Below are 20,568 nucleotides of genomic sequence, written 5' to 3' on the forward strand. Positions count from 1 at the left end.
AATTGACCAATCACAGTCGAATGTGAGAAAAATAATCAATCATGATTGGTAAATTTCTTACTGTTACTACTTACTAGCATTGTAGAATGGGCTTATAAGAGTCTAGACTATACTCTTAGTTATCGTTACTTTCCTTATATTTTAATTCGTTACCTTATAATAACGAGCCAGAGACTTGTGTCGTAGATTATAATCTAAGTGAAACGTATGCATAAACAAATTACATTTATATAAATGTATTCATTTTCATATGTCTTAGGCCTGGTTGCACCAACATTATTTTGGCTTTAAGCGAAATTTAAACATATATCTATCTTTATCTTTCTTTCTAAATAAATAAAGATAGACATATTTAAGTCTCGCTTAAAACCAAAATAACGTTAGTGCAACCGAACCTTAGCGCATATCAAAATCATTATTGCGCTTATATACATTTATATATTGTGCAATGGTCAACTCTCTGGCACGCATTTAAGAGAAAAAAATTATAAGGCAACGGATTAATGATTACCATTGACACCTTTATGGCGCTAATTCACGCAGAAAGCTATCGGATATATATGATTGCAGATTTACTTTTGGAGAACGCATGTGCGCAGTTGCGTATGTGGTACTAAAATGTAGGATCAGAATATAATGCATGTGGCGTGTAAGCGGGTATATTGATTGAAATCGAAATCTAAGCACGAATATAATTATGCAAAGATGCAATATAATCGTACACAGATCACCACAATAGCCTTAACATCTAGTATTTCACTTGGTTTCAATATAGTTTAAATATTTTTTCCATGCAGTTTGGCGCGCAGCCAGTGTCCAATTAGAGAATTTGTCTTCGTATAAATCCCGAAGATTGTTTTCTCATTAGACATCGACTATATTCCAAACTGCATGGAGGAAAAAAAATATTTAAACCAAGTGCACACTAGGATTTTTTGTGTCACACGTATGCGATATATTTGAACATCATTACTGTTGCTGTTATAAAAATAAAAAAAAAGAGCGACGATATTTCAAATATTTAAAATGATAATTAAAGGTGATTTTTGGCGATCGTTTAATACATGTACCAGATTGTCTTTGGGCTAGTTTACACTAAAAATTTAATGTATTTACTAAATATCTATACAGCATAAATGTTTAAAATACATTCTAGAGGTGTCCCAAAAATATCTAGATATCTCTCGGATATATTTTGGCCAAATGATCACAAAAAATCACCTTAGAAAATGTCGAAATTATAAATATTTACAAGCATATATATATATATATATATATATAAAGTATATATATAAAATATTTATATATATATAAATATTTATATATATATAAAGTATATATATAAAATATTTATATATATATAAATATTTATATATATATAAAGTATATATATAAAGTATATATATTTACAAGTGTGTGTATGTATGTATATATGTATACACACACACACACACACATATATATATATATATATATATATATATATATATTTAATGTAATGCAAAACAGAAATTATAAATAAAAAAGGAATAATATGTGATATATATTCTTGCGCTTCATCGAATAATCAACAGTTATGGTGTATAAATATGTAGACATAATGGTTGAAAAATTCTGATAACTTTATGCCTATGGTAAATGTTAAGGGTGTTGTAGCTGTCTGTGTATGTGACGTCAGATTTAGATGACTGTCACTTTATTCTTTATATAGTGATACGAATAATCTTATGGATATATCATTCTTTGATATGTTAGACAGTTAGAGAAAAATCATACTGTATACACTCGCGAGCTCGTTGAGAGTGCTTCCTCCAGAGTGTGCAATTGCAGGAAGGAAATCATCAATGTTCCAATCTTTCAAACTATACAGACATCATTTCATGTTGGTTTACGTATTTCGTCGTTTATATATCGGAATACATATGAAACTGGTGATGCTTTAAAAAAAAAGCATATGTATATGTAATGTTATACATTTCCAGTTTTATAATTTCAACATAATCTCGTGTGATAATTTTAGTAATGTAATGAATGGAGGGTTTTTGTATACAGACAAAAAAGATCAATTGGACTGTATTCTTATCATTTAGAAATAAGATATTTTCCTCAGAGAAGGATCTTTTTGTATTCTATTTCATAGCATGAAATAAATTACTAACCAGAAGCCTCTGAAAAACATTAAACATGATACTATATGTTTAGGTTTAGGTTCAACGTGATGTGTGTGTGATAAAGTGATAATTAAAAAATTAGCCAAATGAGTACAATGTGACTTGGGATATATATACATACATACATACATACATACAAACATACATTTATTCATTCATTCATTCATATATTAATAATTCAATAGAAAAAGATTATGTATCAATAGTGTATTCCTTAACTTTACTAATCCCTAGAAAGATGAGTTGACAGAAATTCATCTACAGAATCTGTGTCCCACTTGTGTATATCCAGTATATCTTCAACTCTATTTTCTGCATCGTACAACTTAATGATCGGATCTAAACCTCTTACATACTTTATACTAAGGTTCTTATATTTCTTTGGTCTGTCACTTTTGATGAAAGCTAGAAGAAAATTTATTAGTGTTGTATGTAACAACGTTGTATCAAGCAATTTTCGAGTTGTCAAAGATAATTGTCAGTTTAAATATATACCTTGTATCTGTGGATATGCACCAAATTTACATGTGCACACCTCGAGAACAGCCTTAGGATAGCGTTTCGATCCGGACAAGTCGTAATCGTTATCTTTCAAACAACATTCCTTACATGTAGCACTATTGCAAAGAAGAAATAAAGGAAAATTTCTGTAAGCTTAAGTTTTGAATATTCCAAAAAAAAAAGAAAAACCTTTCATTAAATTTATGTTTACATACAGTATCTTTGCCAGATTGGGTTCGGTGAAGTGTTCACAGGTCGAGCAGAGTAAATTGGCTTTGTTAAACCCTAACATTTTGCAGTCGTCTGCAGAAAACTCTGCTATTACATTGCTCACCTGTAATGTGCAACATTATAGTGTCATCATTTCACAATAGTATTTTGATAAATTATTTATTTCTTAAACTTATATTTTATACGTCAATATAATTATATGTGATTTCTGAATGTATAGTGAAAATATATATTATTTTAAACTAAGTCTAAAAGTATGATTATAGTTTGTTATACGTAGAGGTTATGTTTTTACTCACCACAGCGAAGGCTGAAAATAGAAGCGTATATAGCAAGAAATGCATTTTATAACGTCTTTTGTATTTAATTACTGAGATAATTAATGAAGTAGAGCACAAAATTGATATTAAAAAGCACAATACCCAGCGATCGGCGTATATAAAATTAGAGTTTGACAATAATCGACTAGTGAATCGACACTTTTTATAAAAGAATCGATTTTCTTCTCAACGTTTTCAAATTCGTTCGATTACTATATCAATTGTTCTTTAATTATTCTTAAATTTCATTACTGGATATTGGCATTAGGAGAATCATCTTATATACGCCTGTAGCCATTTATTGAGAGAAATTTTATTTGAACTATTATTCCAAACTACAGATGTCTATACTAAACTAGACTGCTAACAGGCTATCTAAAAGCATATAATGGCTTGTGTCCGATAGTTTCCGGTGTATGCGAGAAAATGGCCGCTACTGCCACATATTTTCACTACATTTAATTATACAATTCTTTTATTGAAAATAAGCAGAGCAAATAACATCCAATACCATCTATTTTGTTACAACATTTTTTTATGCAATAAGATGCTAGCATTTTTAGTTTTACGACAGTAATTTAATAGCCATGCTGACTCACTTGACGTGTAAATACTCACACAAGTGACACGTCACACACAGGACTGCCGCCATTTTCTCGTATGCAATCGGAATCCTTAGGGCCAGCGCACGAACATTGTCGTAGTTCCTTACGCCATCTTACGTGATAACCTTACGTTACATGAGACGTAAGCTGCGTACGGCAACGCACGAAAACGTTACATTACGTTACGAAAGAATATATATATTCTTTCGTAACGTAACGTAACGTTTCGTGCGTTGCGTACGTTCAGCTTACGTCTCATGTAACGTAAAATTGTCACATAAGGTGGCGTGAGAAACTACTGCAATATAGAGTCCCTATAAACAAGAATCTGGACAATGTCTAGTTTTGAAGCAAAATGGCGTCGATGAACTATAAGTATAGCACGATTCTAATTGGTTGTCTATTGAAACTGATTCATGCTGCCTACATTTGTTAGACAATACAGGGGATCGATTGTGTATCTCAAAACGGAGTGAAAATAACAAAAATAAGCAAATTTACTAGAATATTTGTAACTTCATTGGTCAAACCCTAGTGAATTTGCTTACTTTTGTAATTTTCACTTCGTTTCGAGATACACAATCGACCCCCAGGGGTTCGATTCTTGACGGTATGCGAATGAGATACGCATGCGAAAATGTATAGTTCACGTTACGTATACTATAGATTTTCACATGCATATCTCGTTCGCACATCGTCAAGAATCGGACCCCAGATCGATGACAGATTATGTCGTAATTGTAAACAGGTAAGTGTGTATAGTATGATACTGTATGATTTATACTTATGGAAAATTAAATAAAAAATATAACATATAATAATAAATATAACATATAATAATAAATATAACATATAATATAACATAACATATAATACAACATAATATAATATAACATATAATATAACATATAATATTAAATATAATTGTAACATCATTATTATAAAATTGTACAACAATAAATATTAATTAATATTAAAAACTTATCATCAATTTGTACCCATTTTCTACCTTTAAAATCTATTTGTGACCCGTCTTATTCATTATGTAAACCTGCAATACTTCATTATACAAAGAGAATGCCCGTTCTCAAATTGAATAATCGCGCTCTTATGCTACTCGAAATGGAAATGTGATTGGTTTCGCCATTTTGCTTCAAAACTGCCTGGAGCCAATGAAAATTCTGCCCCAATTGGCTAGACTCCTTCGGGTGTATATCAGTTGGACACGGGGCAATTGGACACAGTCTAATCACAAGTCGCTGTTCCAAGGGACCCTACAAATGTCTCTAATCACATGATTGGCTGTGTCCAAATGCACCGTGTCCAATTGCACCGCTCCCGACTCCTTCTTATAGTGACTCTACGGCAATGTACGTGCGTTGGTCCTTATGCGACACACGTTCGAAATCCTTGGGTGCTTTCCAATTACAATATCCCTAGACGCTTTCATGCATACGGCGACACAAGTTGCATTCCAATTGTCGTAATCGTCGACACAACACTACACATCCGTACTCAGCTCGAGGGCTATTAGTCGGCTGTGTAAACTAGTGTTTTCTAGTGACAATTAAAGTTAATAAGCGTAGCGGCTTGAAAAGAGACTGGCATTTGCGACGTAAAGTGGATATCTTTTTTAATATTTAGATTTTATTATTTACTATAAAAAGTACCAAAATATAAGCACAGTTGAAAAATAATCCTAATCCTACCCGACATACGTACATGTTAATACACACTTTGTTCCAATTGAATTGTGCACAACGTTACACTTTGTGCATTTTTGTGTACATATGTGTCAAGATGTGTTAAACAATTGGAAAGCACCCCTTGTTAGCAATCTTGTTTAGTATAGACATCTGTGTTCCAAACTAAAGTACACACGTCTCCGTTACGAGGCGCCACCATCCTTAATGGAAAAATTGAAGACGTAGTACGACTCAACGGCAGATCAGACATTTTATTATCATGGCTCAACAACGAATCAGTGATACTTCTTATTTTTGAACGCTACGGCTCAACGATGGGCTAAATGAGTGGGAAGAGAAAACAGATTAATGCTAAATATATCAAAATATGTTTACTATAGAATAACAATGTCTGTTCGAACGCAACCACTTGTGAATAAATGAGATTATTTTTCTTTTAATACATGTACAGAAGGTTCGCTAATATGTGATTTTATTTCTGTAATTCTATTTATATTAATTGTATATCTTTTGACTTTTTAGAATGTGTATCATCAGTGGTAAGCTATTTTTGCGAATATTCTTCGTTCTGAATTAAGTTGTTAAAATCCAACAATTGCAAATTGTAACAAAAATTATTACAATTTACAATTGGATTTTAACAACTTAATTCAGCGTCTTTTTTTCTTTTAATTTCAACTTTGATAATGAATTGCACGCTGTTACACTAACGAGTAGTCATTAACGATAATCAGTTTGTATTTCGGACTAGGCCGTGAATTAGTCAAAGTTTAGGAACACAGGGAATGTATTCACTTTTTTCGAAATGCGATAATTCGTGTTCTAATACGTTTTACTGTATTTTGTATAATTCACCGTAGAGATCATGAGATTCATGATTGTAGCCCGCATTTAATGCTTGTTTTATATTGAATATTCAATATTGTCCGTCAAATAATCAGTTGAGATTATTGATATACTACAATATAATAAAAATGCGAGTTATGAGTATCGAACGCGCGTACATTAAACGGAAGGACTTCGCATTCAAATACGTGCTGTTGATTAATAATCAATCGATCACTCGTCAACATTAACATGAGAGAAACAAATTTTATTACTCACGTCGACTCGCGCGATTATAATTGTTTATATTTACATATCTTACACAAACGCGCGAGTAAAAATCGTCTCTGTAACGTCACACATAATGTAACGAAGGTATCGCGACGTATCCTTATTCTTATTCGATATTTTCTCAGATTTTTATATCTGATCTATATTTTATCAAAAATAAAAAGTTATTACGTTTACTGATTAGGGAGTGACCGATAAAAGACAGATTAACTAATACAAGTCTGATCGGCCACTTAATATCTATCCTAACCATCCTATCATTCGCTCATCACAGCCCAGTAAACACCAACTAACAGTAATATTGACTGCGTTCAACAGAGAAAGCTGCTTTGCAATTATTATAAAATTCGTAGATCTGATTGATGTATGTTCTTAATCTTGGTTGAATTTAAGAACACAGTTCAATTAGATTCATGAATTTTATAGTAGCAAAGCAGTTTGTTCTGCTGAATGCAATCATTGTAACTGTTAAGTTAAACACACGTGTTACATCGCATTTACATTGCTGAGTGGTAAATTATAACATTGATTATATGTCATGTTACTGATAGTTTGAGTTTACTGGGAGAATCGTTTCTTTCCCGTTTTGGGAGATTAGATACGCGTTAGATTCTACAAGTCGCGAACACGCGACAATCAGTTCCGACGAATGCAATCGTCGGTCGTCAACGACATTGAGGCTCGCGCGTTTCGAGCGTTGCGACGACGCGAGCATTTAAATAATTTAACATCACAAGTTGAGTCACACATTTGCGCTTGACGGCATAGCTGTTTCCGCGTTCTAACCCAGTCCTAGAACGTACTTTGGTAGATTGTACGCGAACCTGGGGATGGCCATCACTACGGACATCCTGCAAATCCAAAAAGATCCAATTACGACGACATCCAATGTCTGCTGATAGCAAGTGCTGCTATCTTGGCTGCCAAATTTAACAGACCATAAAAAGAAATATAATGACAAAACTCTTGCGTCTCCTTCAACGAGCGAAAATGAAAATCTTATCGTGTGAGATATCTTCTTCATTTTCCTTCTCTCGGATGACGCAGCAGTCAGTTGCGACAACTGAATTTTTTACATTTTTACTTAGATAACGATGGGCCAAAAATAAATTTTAATCTAACACCTGATAAATAGTAATGCGCAAAGCGGTTCAAACTCGGTCAGCCGTGCAGGCTATCACATTGTCGCTGATTTGGCAACTAAGATAGTGTCTCATTTGTACCAGCCGTACAAATTGTATTCTACTAATTTTAATGTCTTTACTTTTCTTTACCACGATTTTTTACTGCGCGAAATTACTCGATATAAATCGATACGTATCAAATCATTTCATCGACTACTTCGGCAATTCTTCGTAGATATTTTTAGTACATATTTCATACAATATACATACATATATTCATATAATAATTAAGTTTCACGCGCTTAAGAATAACTTGCCCGGTTTTCAGATTCAATGTTGGACAATTCCGTTAGTGTAGATATTAAATGCTCCTCGCGCGAAGTGTTTCAAACTACCACGACCCGCAAAATTTATACGGCTGGTTCAAGTGCGCGTGCATATAAAGTCAGCTTACAAACTTGCACTCGTGCTACTTACTACCGATGCGCAGTGTACGACGATAGAAATCTCAACCACCGTGTTACGCTCCGCCACCAAACAAGGTTACCGATTACAGACTTTGTTTAAGCATGTACAAATTATATTGACGCCTTCCGGCGAGGTGAAACCACTGCTGAAACGCCGCTCCTCTTTGAATTAGATTCATAAGTCAGGAAAGCTAAGTGTGTTCTCGCGCGCTGTCGCGAAGCAGCGACGATGTAGTCAATTAATTACGATGTGCTGGTGACGCGTTTGCTGAAAAATCAGCTGAAGCATTAAGAAATATTTTTACAGCAAACTAATTATGTGTATTATATATAAAATATTTGCAGCGTGAACAATTGGACGCATCGCGTCAGTGACTCGAAAGCCCCAACACCGTTTCCTTCTGTTTACATTTTTTATTGAAAAAAGACTGTTAAGAAAGAACGTATTTACAAGAATATACATATGTGTGCGCGTATGTATATCGTTAAGATAAGGTATTATGATTTTATTCATGACGTGCGCACAATTTTGTGTTTTTATCTTTGTTTCGATACGAATACAACACTCGCGGAAGTTCGCGTTGTCTGCAAGCGAATCAGAACGCGACATGTTTCGCGAAGAAACCTCTGAAACACACGAAGAATCGGACAACTTCATTATTGTTCACCGTTAAAGAAAGAATTAGTACTTTGGATTTCTGTCTCTTTCTTTTTTTGCCTCTCTCTTTTTCTCATGCAGATGTTACACGGTCACTCGCACGCATAATTCTTTCATCAAGCACGGATAGCTCGCTTGAACGATGTGTACAACACGCACGCATGCAGTCTAAGTAAAGCGATATATCAATAGATGCTTAGATACTACTAAATGCAGTCGGTCGACATTCGCGTGTTAGACTTCTTTGGGCTAACTACTGAAGCTTAAGATAAAAAATCAACTTTTGTTAAATTTGTTATTAAATTTACGTCTCCCTTTAAATTTTAAGAAACTTAGCTCTACATAGTATGTTAATTAATCAACTGAAAAAAAACGAAAGCATATTTTGGTTCACGTTAGTCTGAAGACGAAATAAGAATATGAATTAATTTAATGAAAGAAAAAATACGTGACTGGGGGATATAATTATTAAAATTTCTCACAACGAATATTAATATAAGTGCAGATGAAAACAGTTTTGCTTAAGAGGATCATTTTCCGATTTACCGATTTGATAAATATTGGCACACGACTGACTAAATTTTTCTTTCGAAAATTTTACGATATAACATTTGATATTATGAGCAATATTGCTTCGTAGTAGTAATATTTTATTACCGTTCAGCTACTATTGCTTCGTTAACACTAGTCGAGTTAGAAATTACCGAACCAATGTCTTTACGCTTGTTCAGCACAAACACGCATAAATACAAGTTATCTAGAACAAACTAAACTAAACGAATTGTACGAAATAACACTTAATTCCTACCGATAAAAATCTCAATATCTTCGTGTTAAGAAAAAACAACGATATTGAGAAATTACATATGGTCGCCTTATATTATAAAAATATGGCTGTCACGTAAATGACGAGCGTGTATTCTCGATACGTCATTAATATATGCATTAAAATTCGATGTAATAACTAATATACGTAGATATTAATATACATATCAATCGATCAGTCTGTATATCAAGTTACGACCTGTTACCTATTAATAACTATTACAGATTATTAGTATTTTTTCTGTGAGCTAATTGAGCCGATATCTCGTGCCGCAATCAAGCGGAGTTATTGTGCTTACTACTAACTACATTTGCGATTGCAACAATTCAGGTAACTCTTATCAGACACTTATTAGACTAATCATTAGTTGCTTTTAGACGCGATCAGGGAGTTAAAACGTTTTCGTATTATTGTGAGTCGACGAGACATATCTTCTCGTAATTTCCACCATCTTTTACGTGCGCTTCAAAGAGATTACCGCGAATATAATTATCGTCTGCAAAGTGTACAAAACAGATCTCTGCCAATTGTGCATGCGTCGCTACGAACGTATCGCGCTTCGGAGACCTGCGAGTCTTTTTCAGAAAATAAGGAAAGAGGAAGGAAATTTGGAATCGCAACGATCGTGCGACCATTTGTCTGTCCATCCCGAGTTAGTCAACTTCGTTAGTCGCAATATTGCCGGAATACATTTGATACCACATATCCTTTACGTACGATAATGCGAGCCCCTTATAGATCCACGCGCGCCAACCCGTCCTCGTTTCGACGTCGATCCGCGATTCCAGGCTCTGGCACAGAGCCTTCCGATCGTGGCTTCTTCCGCTGCGCAGATCGCACAACAGCCTTTTACGACATTCATCATTACACGCCGGTCTCACCGGCGAATTCTTATAATAGTGCCTGTGAAAATTAGAAGTAAACACATTGAGCTATTCAAAAGAGTAACTTATCGTTTCCTTCCTAAACACTTTAAGTAACATGTTTTTTTTAAATAAATATTTTCTATTTTTTCAATACTGTTTCAATTCATTAAATCCGGTAATTAATCATTGTGGGTAAACACGCGTCGCGACTCGATGAGAATTCTGATAACGTTTCTTTATGAAATTACGAACTACGTTTGAACGAGTAATCTCGGTTGGACTTTCTCTCCTAAAACCACAACGAAGCAATGCGTTTTTTTAAATACATGCCTTTCACCTGCTTTATGTTGTTTTAATTAATTAAATGTAATATTCAATCGTTGTGTAAATAAAAAGTTGGCGTCGCGACACGACGAGAGGATTCTAATCGCGTTTCTTCGTGAAATGACGACCTTACGTAATGCAAATGTTGAACAAATTACTTGTAATAGAGATCGAAGAGGGCCGGCTCATTGGTCATCTTGTCAATCAGGGAGTCCCAATCCTTCGGCAAGAGTGACGACATTTGATAGGCCTGCCGCGCGCTATACATCTTGTGCCAGATTGGATAGTCGTACAGATTCGCCTCCTTGAGATTCATGACCCAGGTTTCATGGTCGACTACCATCCTTGTGGTCTTCGGATGATCGCCATCCACGTAATATATCCTGTAGCCGGGGTTAAGATCGTAGTAAGGCGAGACTGAAGGCCCGACGTAGGCAATACTGAGCGCTCTACCCAAGTCCGACGTGTCGTAGAATAACTGGAACTCGTCGTAGTGCGTGTGTCCGAAGAACTGGGCCACGATGGTCGATTCGTAGCTAAACGGGAACAGAGAGGAGATGTTGGTTAGTCGTACATCAGAGTGGTCTGCTTGTTTGTCTTTAAGAATTAAGTCTTGCAAATCAAGGCTCAATAATGGCGCAATTCAGTTCGATTTGAAAGACTAGCCCGGATTAGTTTTTTGTCAACAAAATGATCCGAGTCAGACTCAGATCTGACTTTACCAAAGCGGATAGATCAGGTTAAATTATATTTCATAATAAATCGAGCTAGATCGAACAGTATTGGCCTTGATTGCAAGGCTCTGTTAAGAATTGACGAAATTCGTGATTCCGATCTGGTACTAACCGGTTGATGATATGGTAGTAATTCCTTGACCATACTTTGAGACAATCTGAGTGGCCGGGCGGGATATGACCGATGATGTGCACCTTCTCACCATTGATCTCCGCACCTTGCAGCTCGTACACGAGCCACTGCAGTTCGCTGACCGGGTCGGTACTGTTGATGAGCAGCCACCAGTTCTTGTTGTTGCAGTAATTCATATTGACCGAGAGGATTCTGAAGCCAGGTCGTACTAGAACCGAGTAGAACGCGCCTCGACGAACAGTGTGCGAGACTCCGGCTGGTAACCAGCGTCTCCAGTGCTTGTCGAGCTCATCGTACAGCCAGGAAATACTATTTTCTTCGGGCACGAAAGGCGGGGGAAAGCTAAAACGAGCGTGCGGATCTTTGAGTTGATTCCTTCGTTTTGAAAAAAGTTTTTCTTGGTCGAAAAATATGTCGAAAATAAAGTTTCTATTGTAAAGAATTTCTACTTGCGAAGCACAGCAAGCAAATGCCGTTATGTATTCGTGTTAACTTTATCTGACCGTCATATCAAATGTTTATTCACGAGAACTTATGTTTATTCAAGACTTCGGAATTTTAAACTTTTCAAAATTCAACCGCGATCGAGTGAAAAACGTTCGAAAATGTTCGACAAATTCCTTACTTGTCTCTCGTGTATTAGGAAAGACTAGTGCATTAGGAGGGTCTAGTTGATAAGCGATAAAAATAAATCGACCAGCGACAACGGAATGGAGAATGACTTAATTTTCCAAGTTCTCAGGATGTGTAGACATATTTCGAAGTGGTCCTATTTGAAACGATATCCTCCGAGAAAGTGAAAGTCGCGTCGTCAAGATAAAATATAAGCGTACGCGCGTGTACCTGTTAACCGGTGCGCTTTCGTGATTTCCCAAGGCCGGAAATATCGGTATGCCTGGAAACATCTCCACCATTTGCGCGACCGTGTCACGCAAGACCTTCAGATTTTCCTCCCGCGTCTGATTCCACACGTCGTGCGGCGGCAAGTCCCCGGTCCACAGAATGTAATCGATATCCTGAACAGTTGGCGTGTAATTAACAGATACTTACCAACGAAATATGGAACATTTAGTTGTCCTAATGTTCAACTTAAGAGCAGACGAGAGATCTCTGAAGTGGGACTTTGACATGAAAAAATTGAGAAATTTGCTTGTACCATACGCTTATCAAGTTCTCTCTTGGAATGATAAATTAATTATTTTCTTGCATAATAATTATAGATAGAAAAAGCCGGAACGCGACGATTCATTCTGATTGACAAGCTGGAGACTTGCTCCAGAATAACAGTTTCATCGACGCCGCCCTCCCTCTCGCATTGAGCTTCCGCGTGACGACACGTTTTAATCGCTCGATTGCACTACTGCCGCTACTCACCGAATGCGTATCGGTGATATGCTTAAGCATGTGGTCGATCGTTCTTTTCGGCGTGTCGCACTTTCTGTAGTCGCCCCATCTACCTGCCGCCGCCGAGGCGGTCAACGGAGCGCCGTTCGTCAATCGGCAGCAGAGCGGCTCGTTGCACTCCGCATTCGCGCCCTCCTGGTAATACGGGTCATAGTGTGTGTCGGAGATGTGCAACACTTTGAAGGTCGGTGCGGTCTCCTGAGGTGGTATTGGCGGCTTGATCGGCGGTTTCTTGACCGGAGGGAAGGCCACCTCCCACTCGTGGAGTGGATTGAACGCGTCGTCGCACGCGTCGCCGATCACAAAACTGCAGATCTGAGCTGGGCCCATGCTCACCTGCTTCAGCACGTAGATCACCTCCACCTGCAGCGCAGATTCAATGGTATCGATCTAACGCACGATTCATCCTGGGGTGAACTGTCCTCTCCTCGCGTTTCCGATGAAAAAATAGTCGCGATCGTAAGACGATTGTTCATTTTCCCAAAATATGATGTGTACGTAGCTTCTCTCCCGACATCTTCCCGTTATCTTCTTATCTTGGTAGGAAATTGATCCGTCTGCTCTTTATTATTGTTATTTTGGAAAGGCGACGCTCGACAATCGCGACTTTATTCAACAGGAAACGCGATTTCACAAATATATCTGACCAAGGAATGGTACGTATTGATACACAAGAATCACTTTGAAACCGGTATCAACGTATAGAGGACAGTCTGAAGGGCATTGTTATTTATTTGTTATCATCGGTTCGTCCTGATACTTGAGAAATGGCTCCATTTTGTTAGTGGTAAAACCCGTAAGTATTATAGAGGTCTTATAAGTCCCCATTCATGCATTATCAATGAACCAAACCTGTTTGATGTGAATTCCCAAAGTCGCCAGTAGGCGGGTTTTACTAGAAACGAAACAAATTGATAGTAATGTCCTTCAGACTGTTCTCTATACATTGATACGATTTCAAAGCGATTCTTGTGTGTTAATACGTACTATTTCCTTGTGAGATCGCGAAAACTGGTGAGTTTCGTGACTGATAATTGAGCCTCCCAAGAGCCAAATTGATCAACTCCATTTATTATAAATTTCTTAATTTTTAGAAACTGAACTATGTGTAGCAATATTAAAATTAAGAAATGTATAAAAAGTGTATAGTTGATCACAATCTGGCCTCTAATGTCCGGTTTCATTAACATCTATTAAGCCTTAATGTGAGTTTAAACTGTTTTCAGACAAAGACTTAAATTCAGATTAAAGTTTAATCGACATTTAAGGACGTCAGTGCAACCGGGCATCTAGGAGATTCAGTTCAGGTTAATCGCCCATTTACACGCTCGTTTATGCGCCTCGTCAAGCGAGACGGAAAAGAAAAGTAGAACGCGATGCAATTTACCCCGAAGAGCAGAGTGACACCGTGGCAAACTCGGGCGCTCTGTATGTTGAGCGACACGCAGAATTGATAGATGCTGGCCATAATCTCCTCGTCGCTCTTGCCGACCTTTATGTAATGTTGCAACAGACCGGCGCCAACCTTGCATGCGGTGCAAGAGACCTTGGACATCACAGAGGTCTCGACCTCCATCATCACTTGCCTCAGGTCCAACAGTTTGAGAGCCTTGTCCACGAAGCCGGATAGGTGCCCACTCGGCTGCACCGTCTCCATATCCCATAGCATCCGCGAGTAATTTAACTGCAATTAAGACCACGTGCGATCATGAAATCGCGACGTGAGGGTGTGATCAATTACCGAGGAAGAAATTACGAAATTGCACACGGGGAAACAAGATTGGTTCAATTAACGTGATAATAACACAACCAAGTGCGCTTTGGTTGAAGGAAACATTCTGTGATTCCAATGAATTAAATTCGGTTTTTAATTTTCAAATTCGTTTCGTAATAAGAACCACAAATTCTGTTTCTTTCAACACATTTAGTTGTATCATTGTCATGTTAATTCAATCAACCCTTTTTCGCCATGCAAAGTTTAGAGTTGCCCTTTTAACGTGTATGCGATTTAATTATGGTTCTCATTTGAAGATCCCAACTCCACTTTGAGTGTCGCTTTCTTCAAGTGATTTAATTTTACTTCTCAAATCCACGTGCTGCAGCATCTTTAAACTGTATATATTACAACCATGTTGGGTACGCGCGAAGATAATTTGTTCCACACGGCGGGTGCTGGTGAACTTCGGTACAAACGACGGCGACAAGCGTCGTTGCACACGGTTAACTACGTGTATGTAATTTTACTTGTTTTTTTATCATACGTCTCCGTCGCTTTTGTGAGTTTTACCGTTTCTCTCGGGAGCATCGTTAGCAAATCGAACACGAACTTGCATCACGAAATTAAATAAAATCAAGTCATTTAATTGCTGAGGTTTGCTCTCCTTCCCTTTGCGAGAAGATATCGTACTGATTTCTAAGTATCTATTTCATCGCCGGTAATTAGTTCAATGAGAAGACGAAAACGCGTTGGAAATCAGTTGAGTGCGCGATTTAACGTAGCGTATCGTAACTTGGCGTTTATTGGAGTGAATTCTCGTCACGTCGCTTTCCGTGCAACTTTCCTCCCGCGATCTCGATCGCGAGACGATCGAAAATCGATCGCGCAGCTTCCCGCGAGATCGAAGGGAACGCGGACTGGCGTGTCGCCGGCGATTTCTTTTACGCAAGCGATGACGAACGGTATCGATGATCGGCGCGACTTTCGCGGGCGAAAGTCATTGACACCGTGTATTACGCGTACGCGTGTAAACGAAGCGAATAGAGGAAGGATAGAGGGTACATACTTGCACTCGCGGCGTCGTCGGTCGCCACGGTGAAAGTATTTTGGCACTGAAAGTGAGAGCCGGCGACAAGTCGCGTCCCGTCGAGCAAAGACGTGTGGGAAGGGGAAAAAGGAGAAAAAGAAAGAGGAAGAGGGAAAACAGAACGATAAATATTGCTTTCTATTCAGTGATACAAAATGACACAAGCACTATCTTATCTTTCTTACTCATTGAATTTTGAACAAAGACAAAATGACAATTTGTGTCGACTTGTGTTAGAGAAAAAGGAACAGAAGTCAAGCGAAGAGGAGAAGAAACAGAATGATAAAAAGTGGTTTCGATTTAATGACGTAAGCATTATCCTATGTTTCTTACTCTCTGAATTTGGAACAAAGACAAAATGATGTTTCTGTCGACTTATGTTAGAGAAGGAAAAAAAGAAGACGGGCACGAGAAGAAGAAGGAAGAGAAAAAAATAAAACGATAAAAGGTGTATTCCATTTAGTGATATAAGCATCATCCTATCTTTGTTACTCATTGAGTCTGGAACAAAGACAAAACTTGTGTTAAAGCAGAAGAATGAGAGGAGAATTCGGAGAAGAAAGAGTGTCTTTCGTCTGATGATACAAGTTGGCACAAGCATCATCTTTATTACTCATTGAATATGTAACAAAGAATGACGTTTGTGTTGGCTTGTGTTACTAAATGGAAAGTGCCGAAAGAGAACAAGCAACACGGAAGAACCCGACGATCCCGGAATTGTTCGTGAGCGACGAGCTGCGTTCTCGCGATTAGGATATCCTTGTATCCGCGGCGATGCGTTTCACGGTGGAACGGTGAGTCTCCCAATATGGGAAAGTGATTTCTCGCACACGGTCGCCACCGCCGTCGACGATTTCGCAGGCGTACACACATTGTTCGCGCTTGATTGGGAGGCTTACGTCGCGGATAATATCCTCGAAGGCGGAACGATAACACGGATATGCACTACGATAATTACGATAGACGGGAGATGAAAGCGCCGTTAGAAAGGTCCATCAACGGTGAAACGCAACGGATCACTTTTAATTAATTAATTGCACGGTTCATCGACGATGGGATATTAAGTAGCTCTGGTTGATGAACGCTTTTCTAAACCAATTCCGCGGCGAGGGGGAGAAAGAGAGAGAAACGCGAGCAGGGCGTGGGGCTGATTGAGGCATCCAGACGTGGACGCAAGAGTGAAAATGCATCGATTAGAACGATTTCGTCTCATTACGAGGAGGAGCGTGCGCGCGAACGCGCGTAGAAAGTTCTTCACGGTCTTCTCTCGTTTCGCCGGCGATTCTGCCGATTTATTCCGGTAACGATCGCCCGGTGGCGAGGGACGCGTTTCGTCGCATGGCTATGTGTTTACGGAAGGCGAGGTTTCAGTCGGACGGCAGATGCTACTTTTCCTATTAATCGAGTGTGTCGAACGTGCTTTCAACGTGATTGCGTCCGGTGCGTAACTACTGTCACGCAAAGTAGAAATAGACCGAACGGGCCGCCGGACGTCGCGTACATCGTCCATATTATCGGCCGTCGAACGGATAATATTACGCAACATGTGCGTCGGAGAGGTACGAGAAGAAGACTAATGTGATCATTATAATTATTTTCTTCAGAGATTTCCGGACTCTGGACCCGATTTCTGTTCGATAAAGGTGTCGGCGCTTTCGCGATTCAATGAGAATTATTTCGAGAGACAATAAGAAAAGTAAGAGTAATATACGGAGAGAATTTTATAGCAAACATTGTTATGGGATTTTGTAGCAGAGAAAGAGATTGATATTTTGTAGTGATTGAATATGCTTTCATTTCATATGTGTTCACTTATGTTTTGGAGATTGAAACGTGCAATTAAAAAGCTTCCTATGTTTCTGCACGCAGAAAAATATATACTGCGTTGAAGTATGCTTGCTTCAGGTATCTCATAAGTTTATATGTCCGCAAATTTACCGTAAGTTTGTCATGAATGTAAAATTTATTCAAAATATATTCTGAATCCTAATAAGTTTAACGTTTTAATCAAGAATATTACACTAAAACCAAACTCGGTTTTTTACTATATAGAATCGAATCAAGTATGATATTCTTGTGAAGAAGATAAATTCTTCTTTGGAGTGCACGATAATGAACTTATCTTTTTGTGATCAAATTTGTGATGAACACATTTTAAAGCTATTATCAGAAAAGTATTCTTTGTTGAAAATAACCGTTGTAAAAGAAAGAACCAAATTGATCGCTTTTCTTGGCACTAAAATCATATTTTTTTGGATGAGTGAAATTTTTGCTATATATATTCCTTAGCAAGATAAAGTTTACTGACAGTCTATTTTCCTGTACTAGTAGAAACATAGTTTCTTAAAATTAAATAGAATTTATATGAAAAAAAGGAAATACTTTCTTATTAAAATTTATATATAAGAAAATAATCTAATATTCTATAATTTATAATAATATTCTAATAATCTAACATTCTCTTCGTGTTCTCTGTTTGATCGTCGCGAACTTTTCATGTGAAGCCGACACGTGTGACGTCATGCAGCGAGATGATTGGGCAGTGCATGCAGACGCCTTGAAATCATTTTGATGCAATTAGCGCGGTGTTTCTCGCGTTTTCTAAAAGTTTGCGATTGGAAAGATATCTGCAACGTGCAGTAGCACGGCTCATGCCACACTATTGGCATCAGTTTTTGCGTCATTTTTCGCAGGGGAAAAAAGACAAGGAAGATAAAACGCACTGTTTACCATGGTACTCGTGCCGGAGAAAGTTTTCGATTGATAACGAGCCAAGGATCTTACGCAATCGGCGGCTCACGAGCGGCCGGATCTCCGGAGGCGCGGATGCGACCTCGCTCATCTCGAGGGTCGCACGCGCTCAGGAAAGACGAGGAGACCAATGGAAAAGATTTTCCTCACCCGCACCATCTGATCCGGACTCGTGCCGTTAACCACGTAGGTCTCCGTGGCCGCGGTCGGTGGAAGTTCCCTGTATCTCTCGTTGAACGGCAGCAACGCCACGTCCATCCTTTCGGACGCCCGCGCCTTCGCCGCGATCCACTCGTCGGCTAACGCGGTCCAGTTGGTCGACGCTATCTCCGCTTCCCGTCTCATCCTGTGCCGAATGGGATTTCCTGCGAGATGTGGGTGATACGTTATCTACAATTGAGTCGCGGACGAGCCGAAACACGCCAACGCCATTCAGCTTCCGCTGACGTGGCCAGAAAGCGCGAAAACGCAACTCCACGGCGCAATTCTGCAACGAGTCCTTCGTTTTACGTGGACTCGCGTCGTCGGTTCCGCGTTACCGATTCCGCCGTTCGCGGAAAACGCTCATTCCGCCTTTGTGTCGCTGCCGGCAGCGGAAACCGCAGGTGCGGCGGTCACGCAGAAGCGAGTTTTACGATGTGAGTAATTGGGGATTTCGCGCGATTGCAATCTACGATCCGTATCTTCTCTTTTAAATAACACCTCGTGTTTAATATCATGTGTGTTTGTTGTATGCATTATTTATATGCATATTTATATGTATAAAAGCGCATATTAACATGCTCGCTACCAGAAACGCAACTATCTTTCACTAGAGATCAGAATCACATATGCGTAATGGAAAAAATTTGTTTCCCTATGTATACATTATCAAACTAAATCTGTTTCTACAGTTATGTAAAAAAAAAAAAAAATACGAGGCGATCTGTGGGAAGAGACTTCTAAATAAACCGTCACAGCAAACATGTTGAACTTGGATCAATTGTTATTTCACATTCAAAAAAATATAATTTCTGCAGAATCCTCTTACATGTGTACGACCTCAAAAGGATTCTTCCTCTTGAGAAATCAGAAAGTAAATATCCTAATATTTAAAAAAAGAACTATAGTTGCAAAGTGCTGTTTCCTGTAATCTTGTATTTCGTTAAGAGAAAATTCCTTCCAAAAAAATATTCCTCTTGATGAAGTGAACTAATCGGAAAACTAAATCTACGATGAGAACTAGATATCAGATATATAGATTAGATATTCTAGCTCTTTTTACTTTTAAATCAAGAGAAATGTAAATAATTTTGTGTTAAATTTAACACATTTCACATATTCCAACATCATTCTAATTTTTATGTTAATTTAACACAAGGCAAACATGTAAAAAAAATACAAATAATATATCGAAAATGAACACAAAAATGGAGCACTTGGATTACACTGTTGTGTAATCTTGACACTTAGAAATTGTGAATATGAACTCAACGCAAAATAGTCAAAATAATATAACAATATGTTAAATTAGTATACGGATATGTTAAAAATTTTGAATATATAGAAAGATATTTTTCACCATGTATATTTGAAGCAGAATGCCTTTTGACTGGGAAAAATTCTTATTATAAGAACAAAACTAATATTGTAAATAAAAGCCGAAATTCCTGTAACTTTAAGAATATAGTGCTTAAAATATTTTCCTTTTTTGATTTCAGAGGAATCCTCTTGAGAAATCACATATAAGAGGATTCCGCTAAAGATGAGTTCACATTCTTTTTGGGGCGCAAATAATTTGCCTACACTGGCAAACTTTTACGAATGTAACGTTCTGATTCGCAGAAA

At 37.9% G+C, this 20,568-nt stretch overlaps 2 protein-coding genes across 7 annotated transcripts in view; both read right to left on the bottom strand.

The window, feature by feature from the left end:
* Positions 1 to 2,057: 2,057 nt before the first annotated feature.
* On the bottom strand, positions 2,058 to 3,592 carry LOC116846781 (selenoprotein F). Its single transcript, XM_032821057.1, has 4 exons — positions 3,203 to 3,592; positions 2,888 to 3,006; positions 2,667 to 2,788; positions 2,058 to 2,576 (listed from the first exon to the last, which is right to left on the bottom strand). The coding sequence occupies exons 1-4, from the start codon at positions 3,245 to 3,247 to the stop codon at positions 2,395 to 2,397; spliced, it is 468 nt and encodes a 155-aa protein (XP_032676948.1). The 5' UTR covers positions 3,248 to 3,592; the 3' UTR covers positions 2,058 to 2,394.
* A 2,756-nt stretch (positions 3,593 to 6,348) lies between these two features.
* LOC116846737 (sphingomyelin phosphodiesterase) overlaps positions 6,349 to 20,568 on the bottom strand; it is a 109,633-nt gene continuing 95,413 nt past the window's right edge. For 3 of the 6 annotated variants that reach the window (XM_032820968.1, XM_032820969.1, XM_032820967.1), the window contains 8 exons: positions 18,892 to 19,106; positions 14,574 to 14,870; positions 13,157 to 13,549; positions 12,626 to 12,798; positions 11,762 to 12,124; positions 11,074 to 11,451; positions 10,443 to 10,628; positions 6,349 to 7,501 (listed from right to left, as the gene is read on the bottom strand). In XM_032820968.1, coding sequence (XP_032676859.1) covers positions 7,432 to 7,501; positions 10,443 to 10,628; positions 11,074 to 11,451; positions 11,762 to 12,124; positions 12,626 to 12,798; positions 13,157 to 13,549; positions 14,574 to 14,870; positions 18,892 to 19,106 — 2,075 coding nt within the window. In that variant the 3' untranslated portion in view covers positions 6,349 to 7,431. Of the gene's footprint in view, positions 7,502 to 8,251; positions 10,629 to 11,073; positions 11,452 to 11,761; positions 12,125 to 12,625; positions 12,799 to 13,156; positions 13,550 to 14,573; positions 14,871 to 18,891; positions 19,107 to 20,568 lie in introns of all 6 variants that reach the window. The other 3 variants (XR_004378594.1, XR_004378593.1, XM_032820970.1) reach the window with 3 other exon arrangements.

Source organism: Odontomachus brunneus, unplaced genomic scaffold (assembly GCF_010583005.1).
Source record: "Odontomachus brunneus isolate Ranch 3 - 2012 unplaced genomic scaffold, Obru_v1 Obru_scaffold_069, whole genome shotgun sequence".
Classification (NCBI taxonomy): domain Eukaryota; kingdom Metazoa; phylum Arthropoda; class Insecta; order Hymenoptera; family Formicidae; genus Odontomachus; species Odontomachus brunneus.

Coding starts and splice junctions, on each gene's coding strand:
- LOC116846781 (XM_032821057.1), bottom strand. CDS start 3,247: ATGCATTTCTTGCTATATACGCTTCTATTTTCAGCCTTCGCTGTG. Junction 2,789..2,887: donor CCCAATCTGGCAAAGATACT/GTATGTAAACAT, acceptor TCTTTGCAATAG/TGCTACATGTAAGGAATGTT. Junction 2,577..2,666: donor TGCATATCCACAGATACAAG/GTATATATTTAA, acceptor ATTTTCTTCTAG/CTTTCATCAAAAGTGACAGA.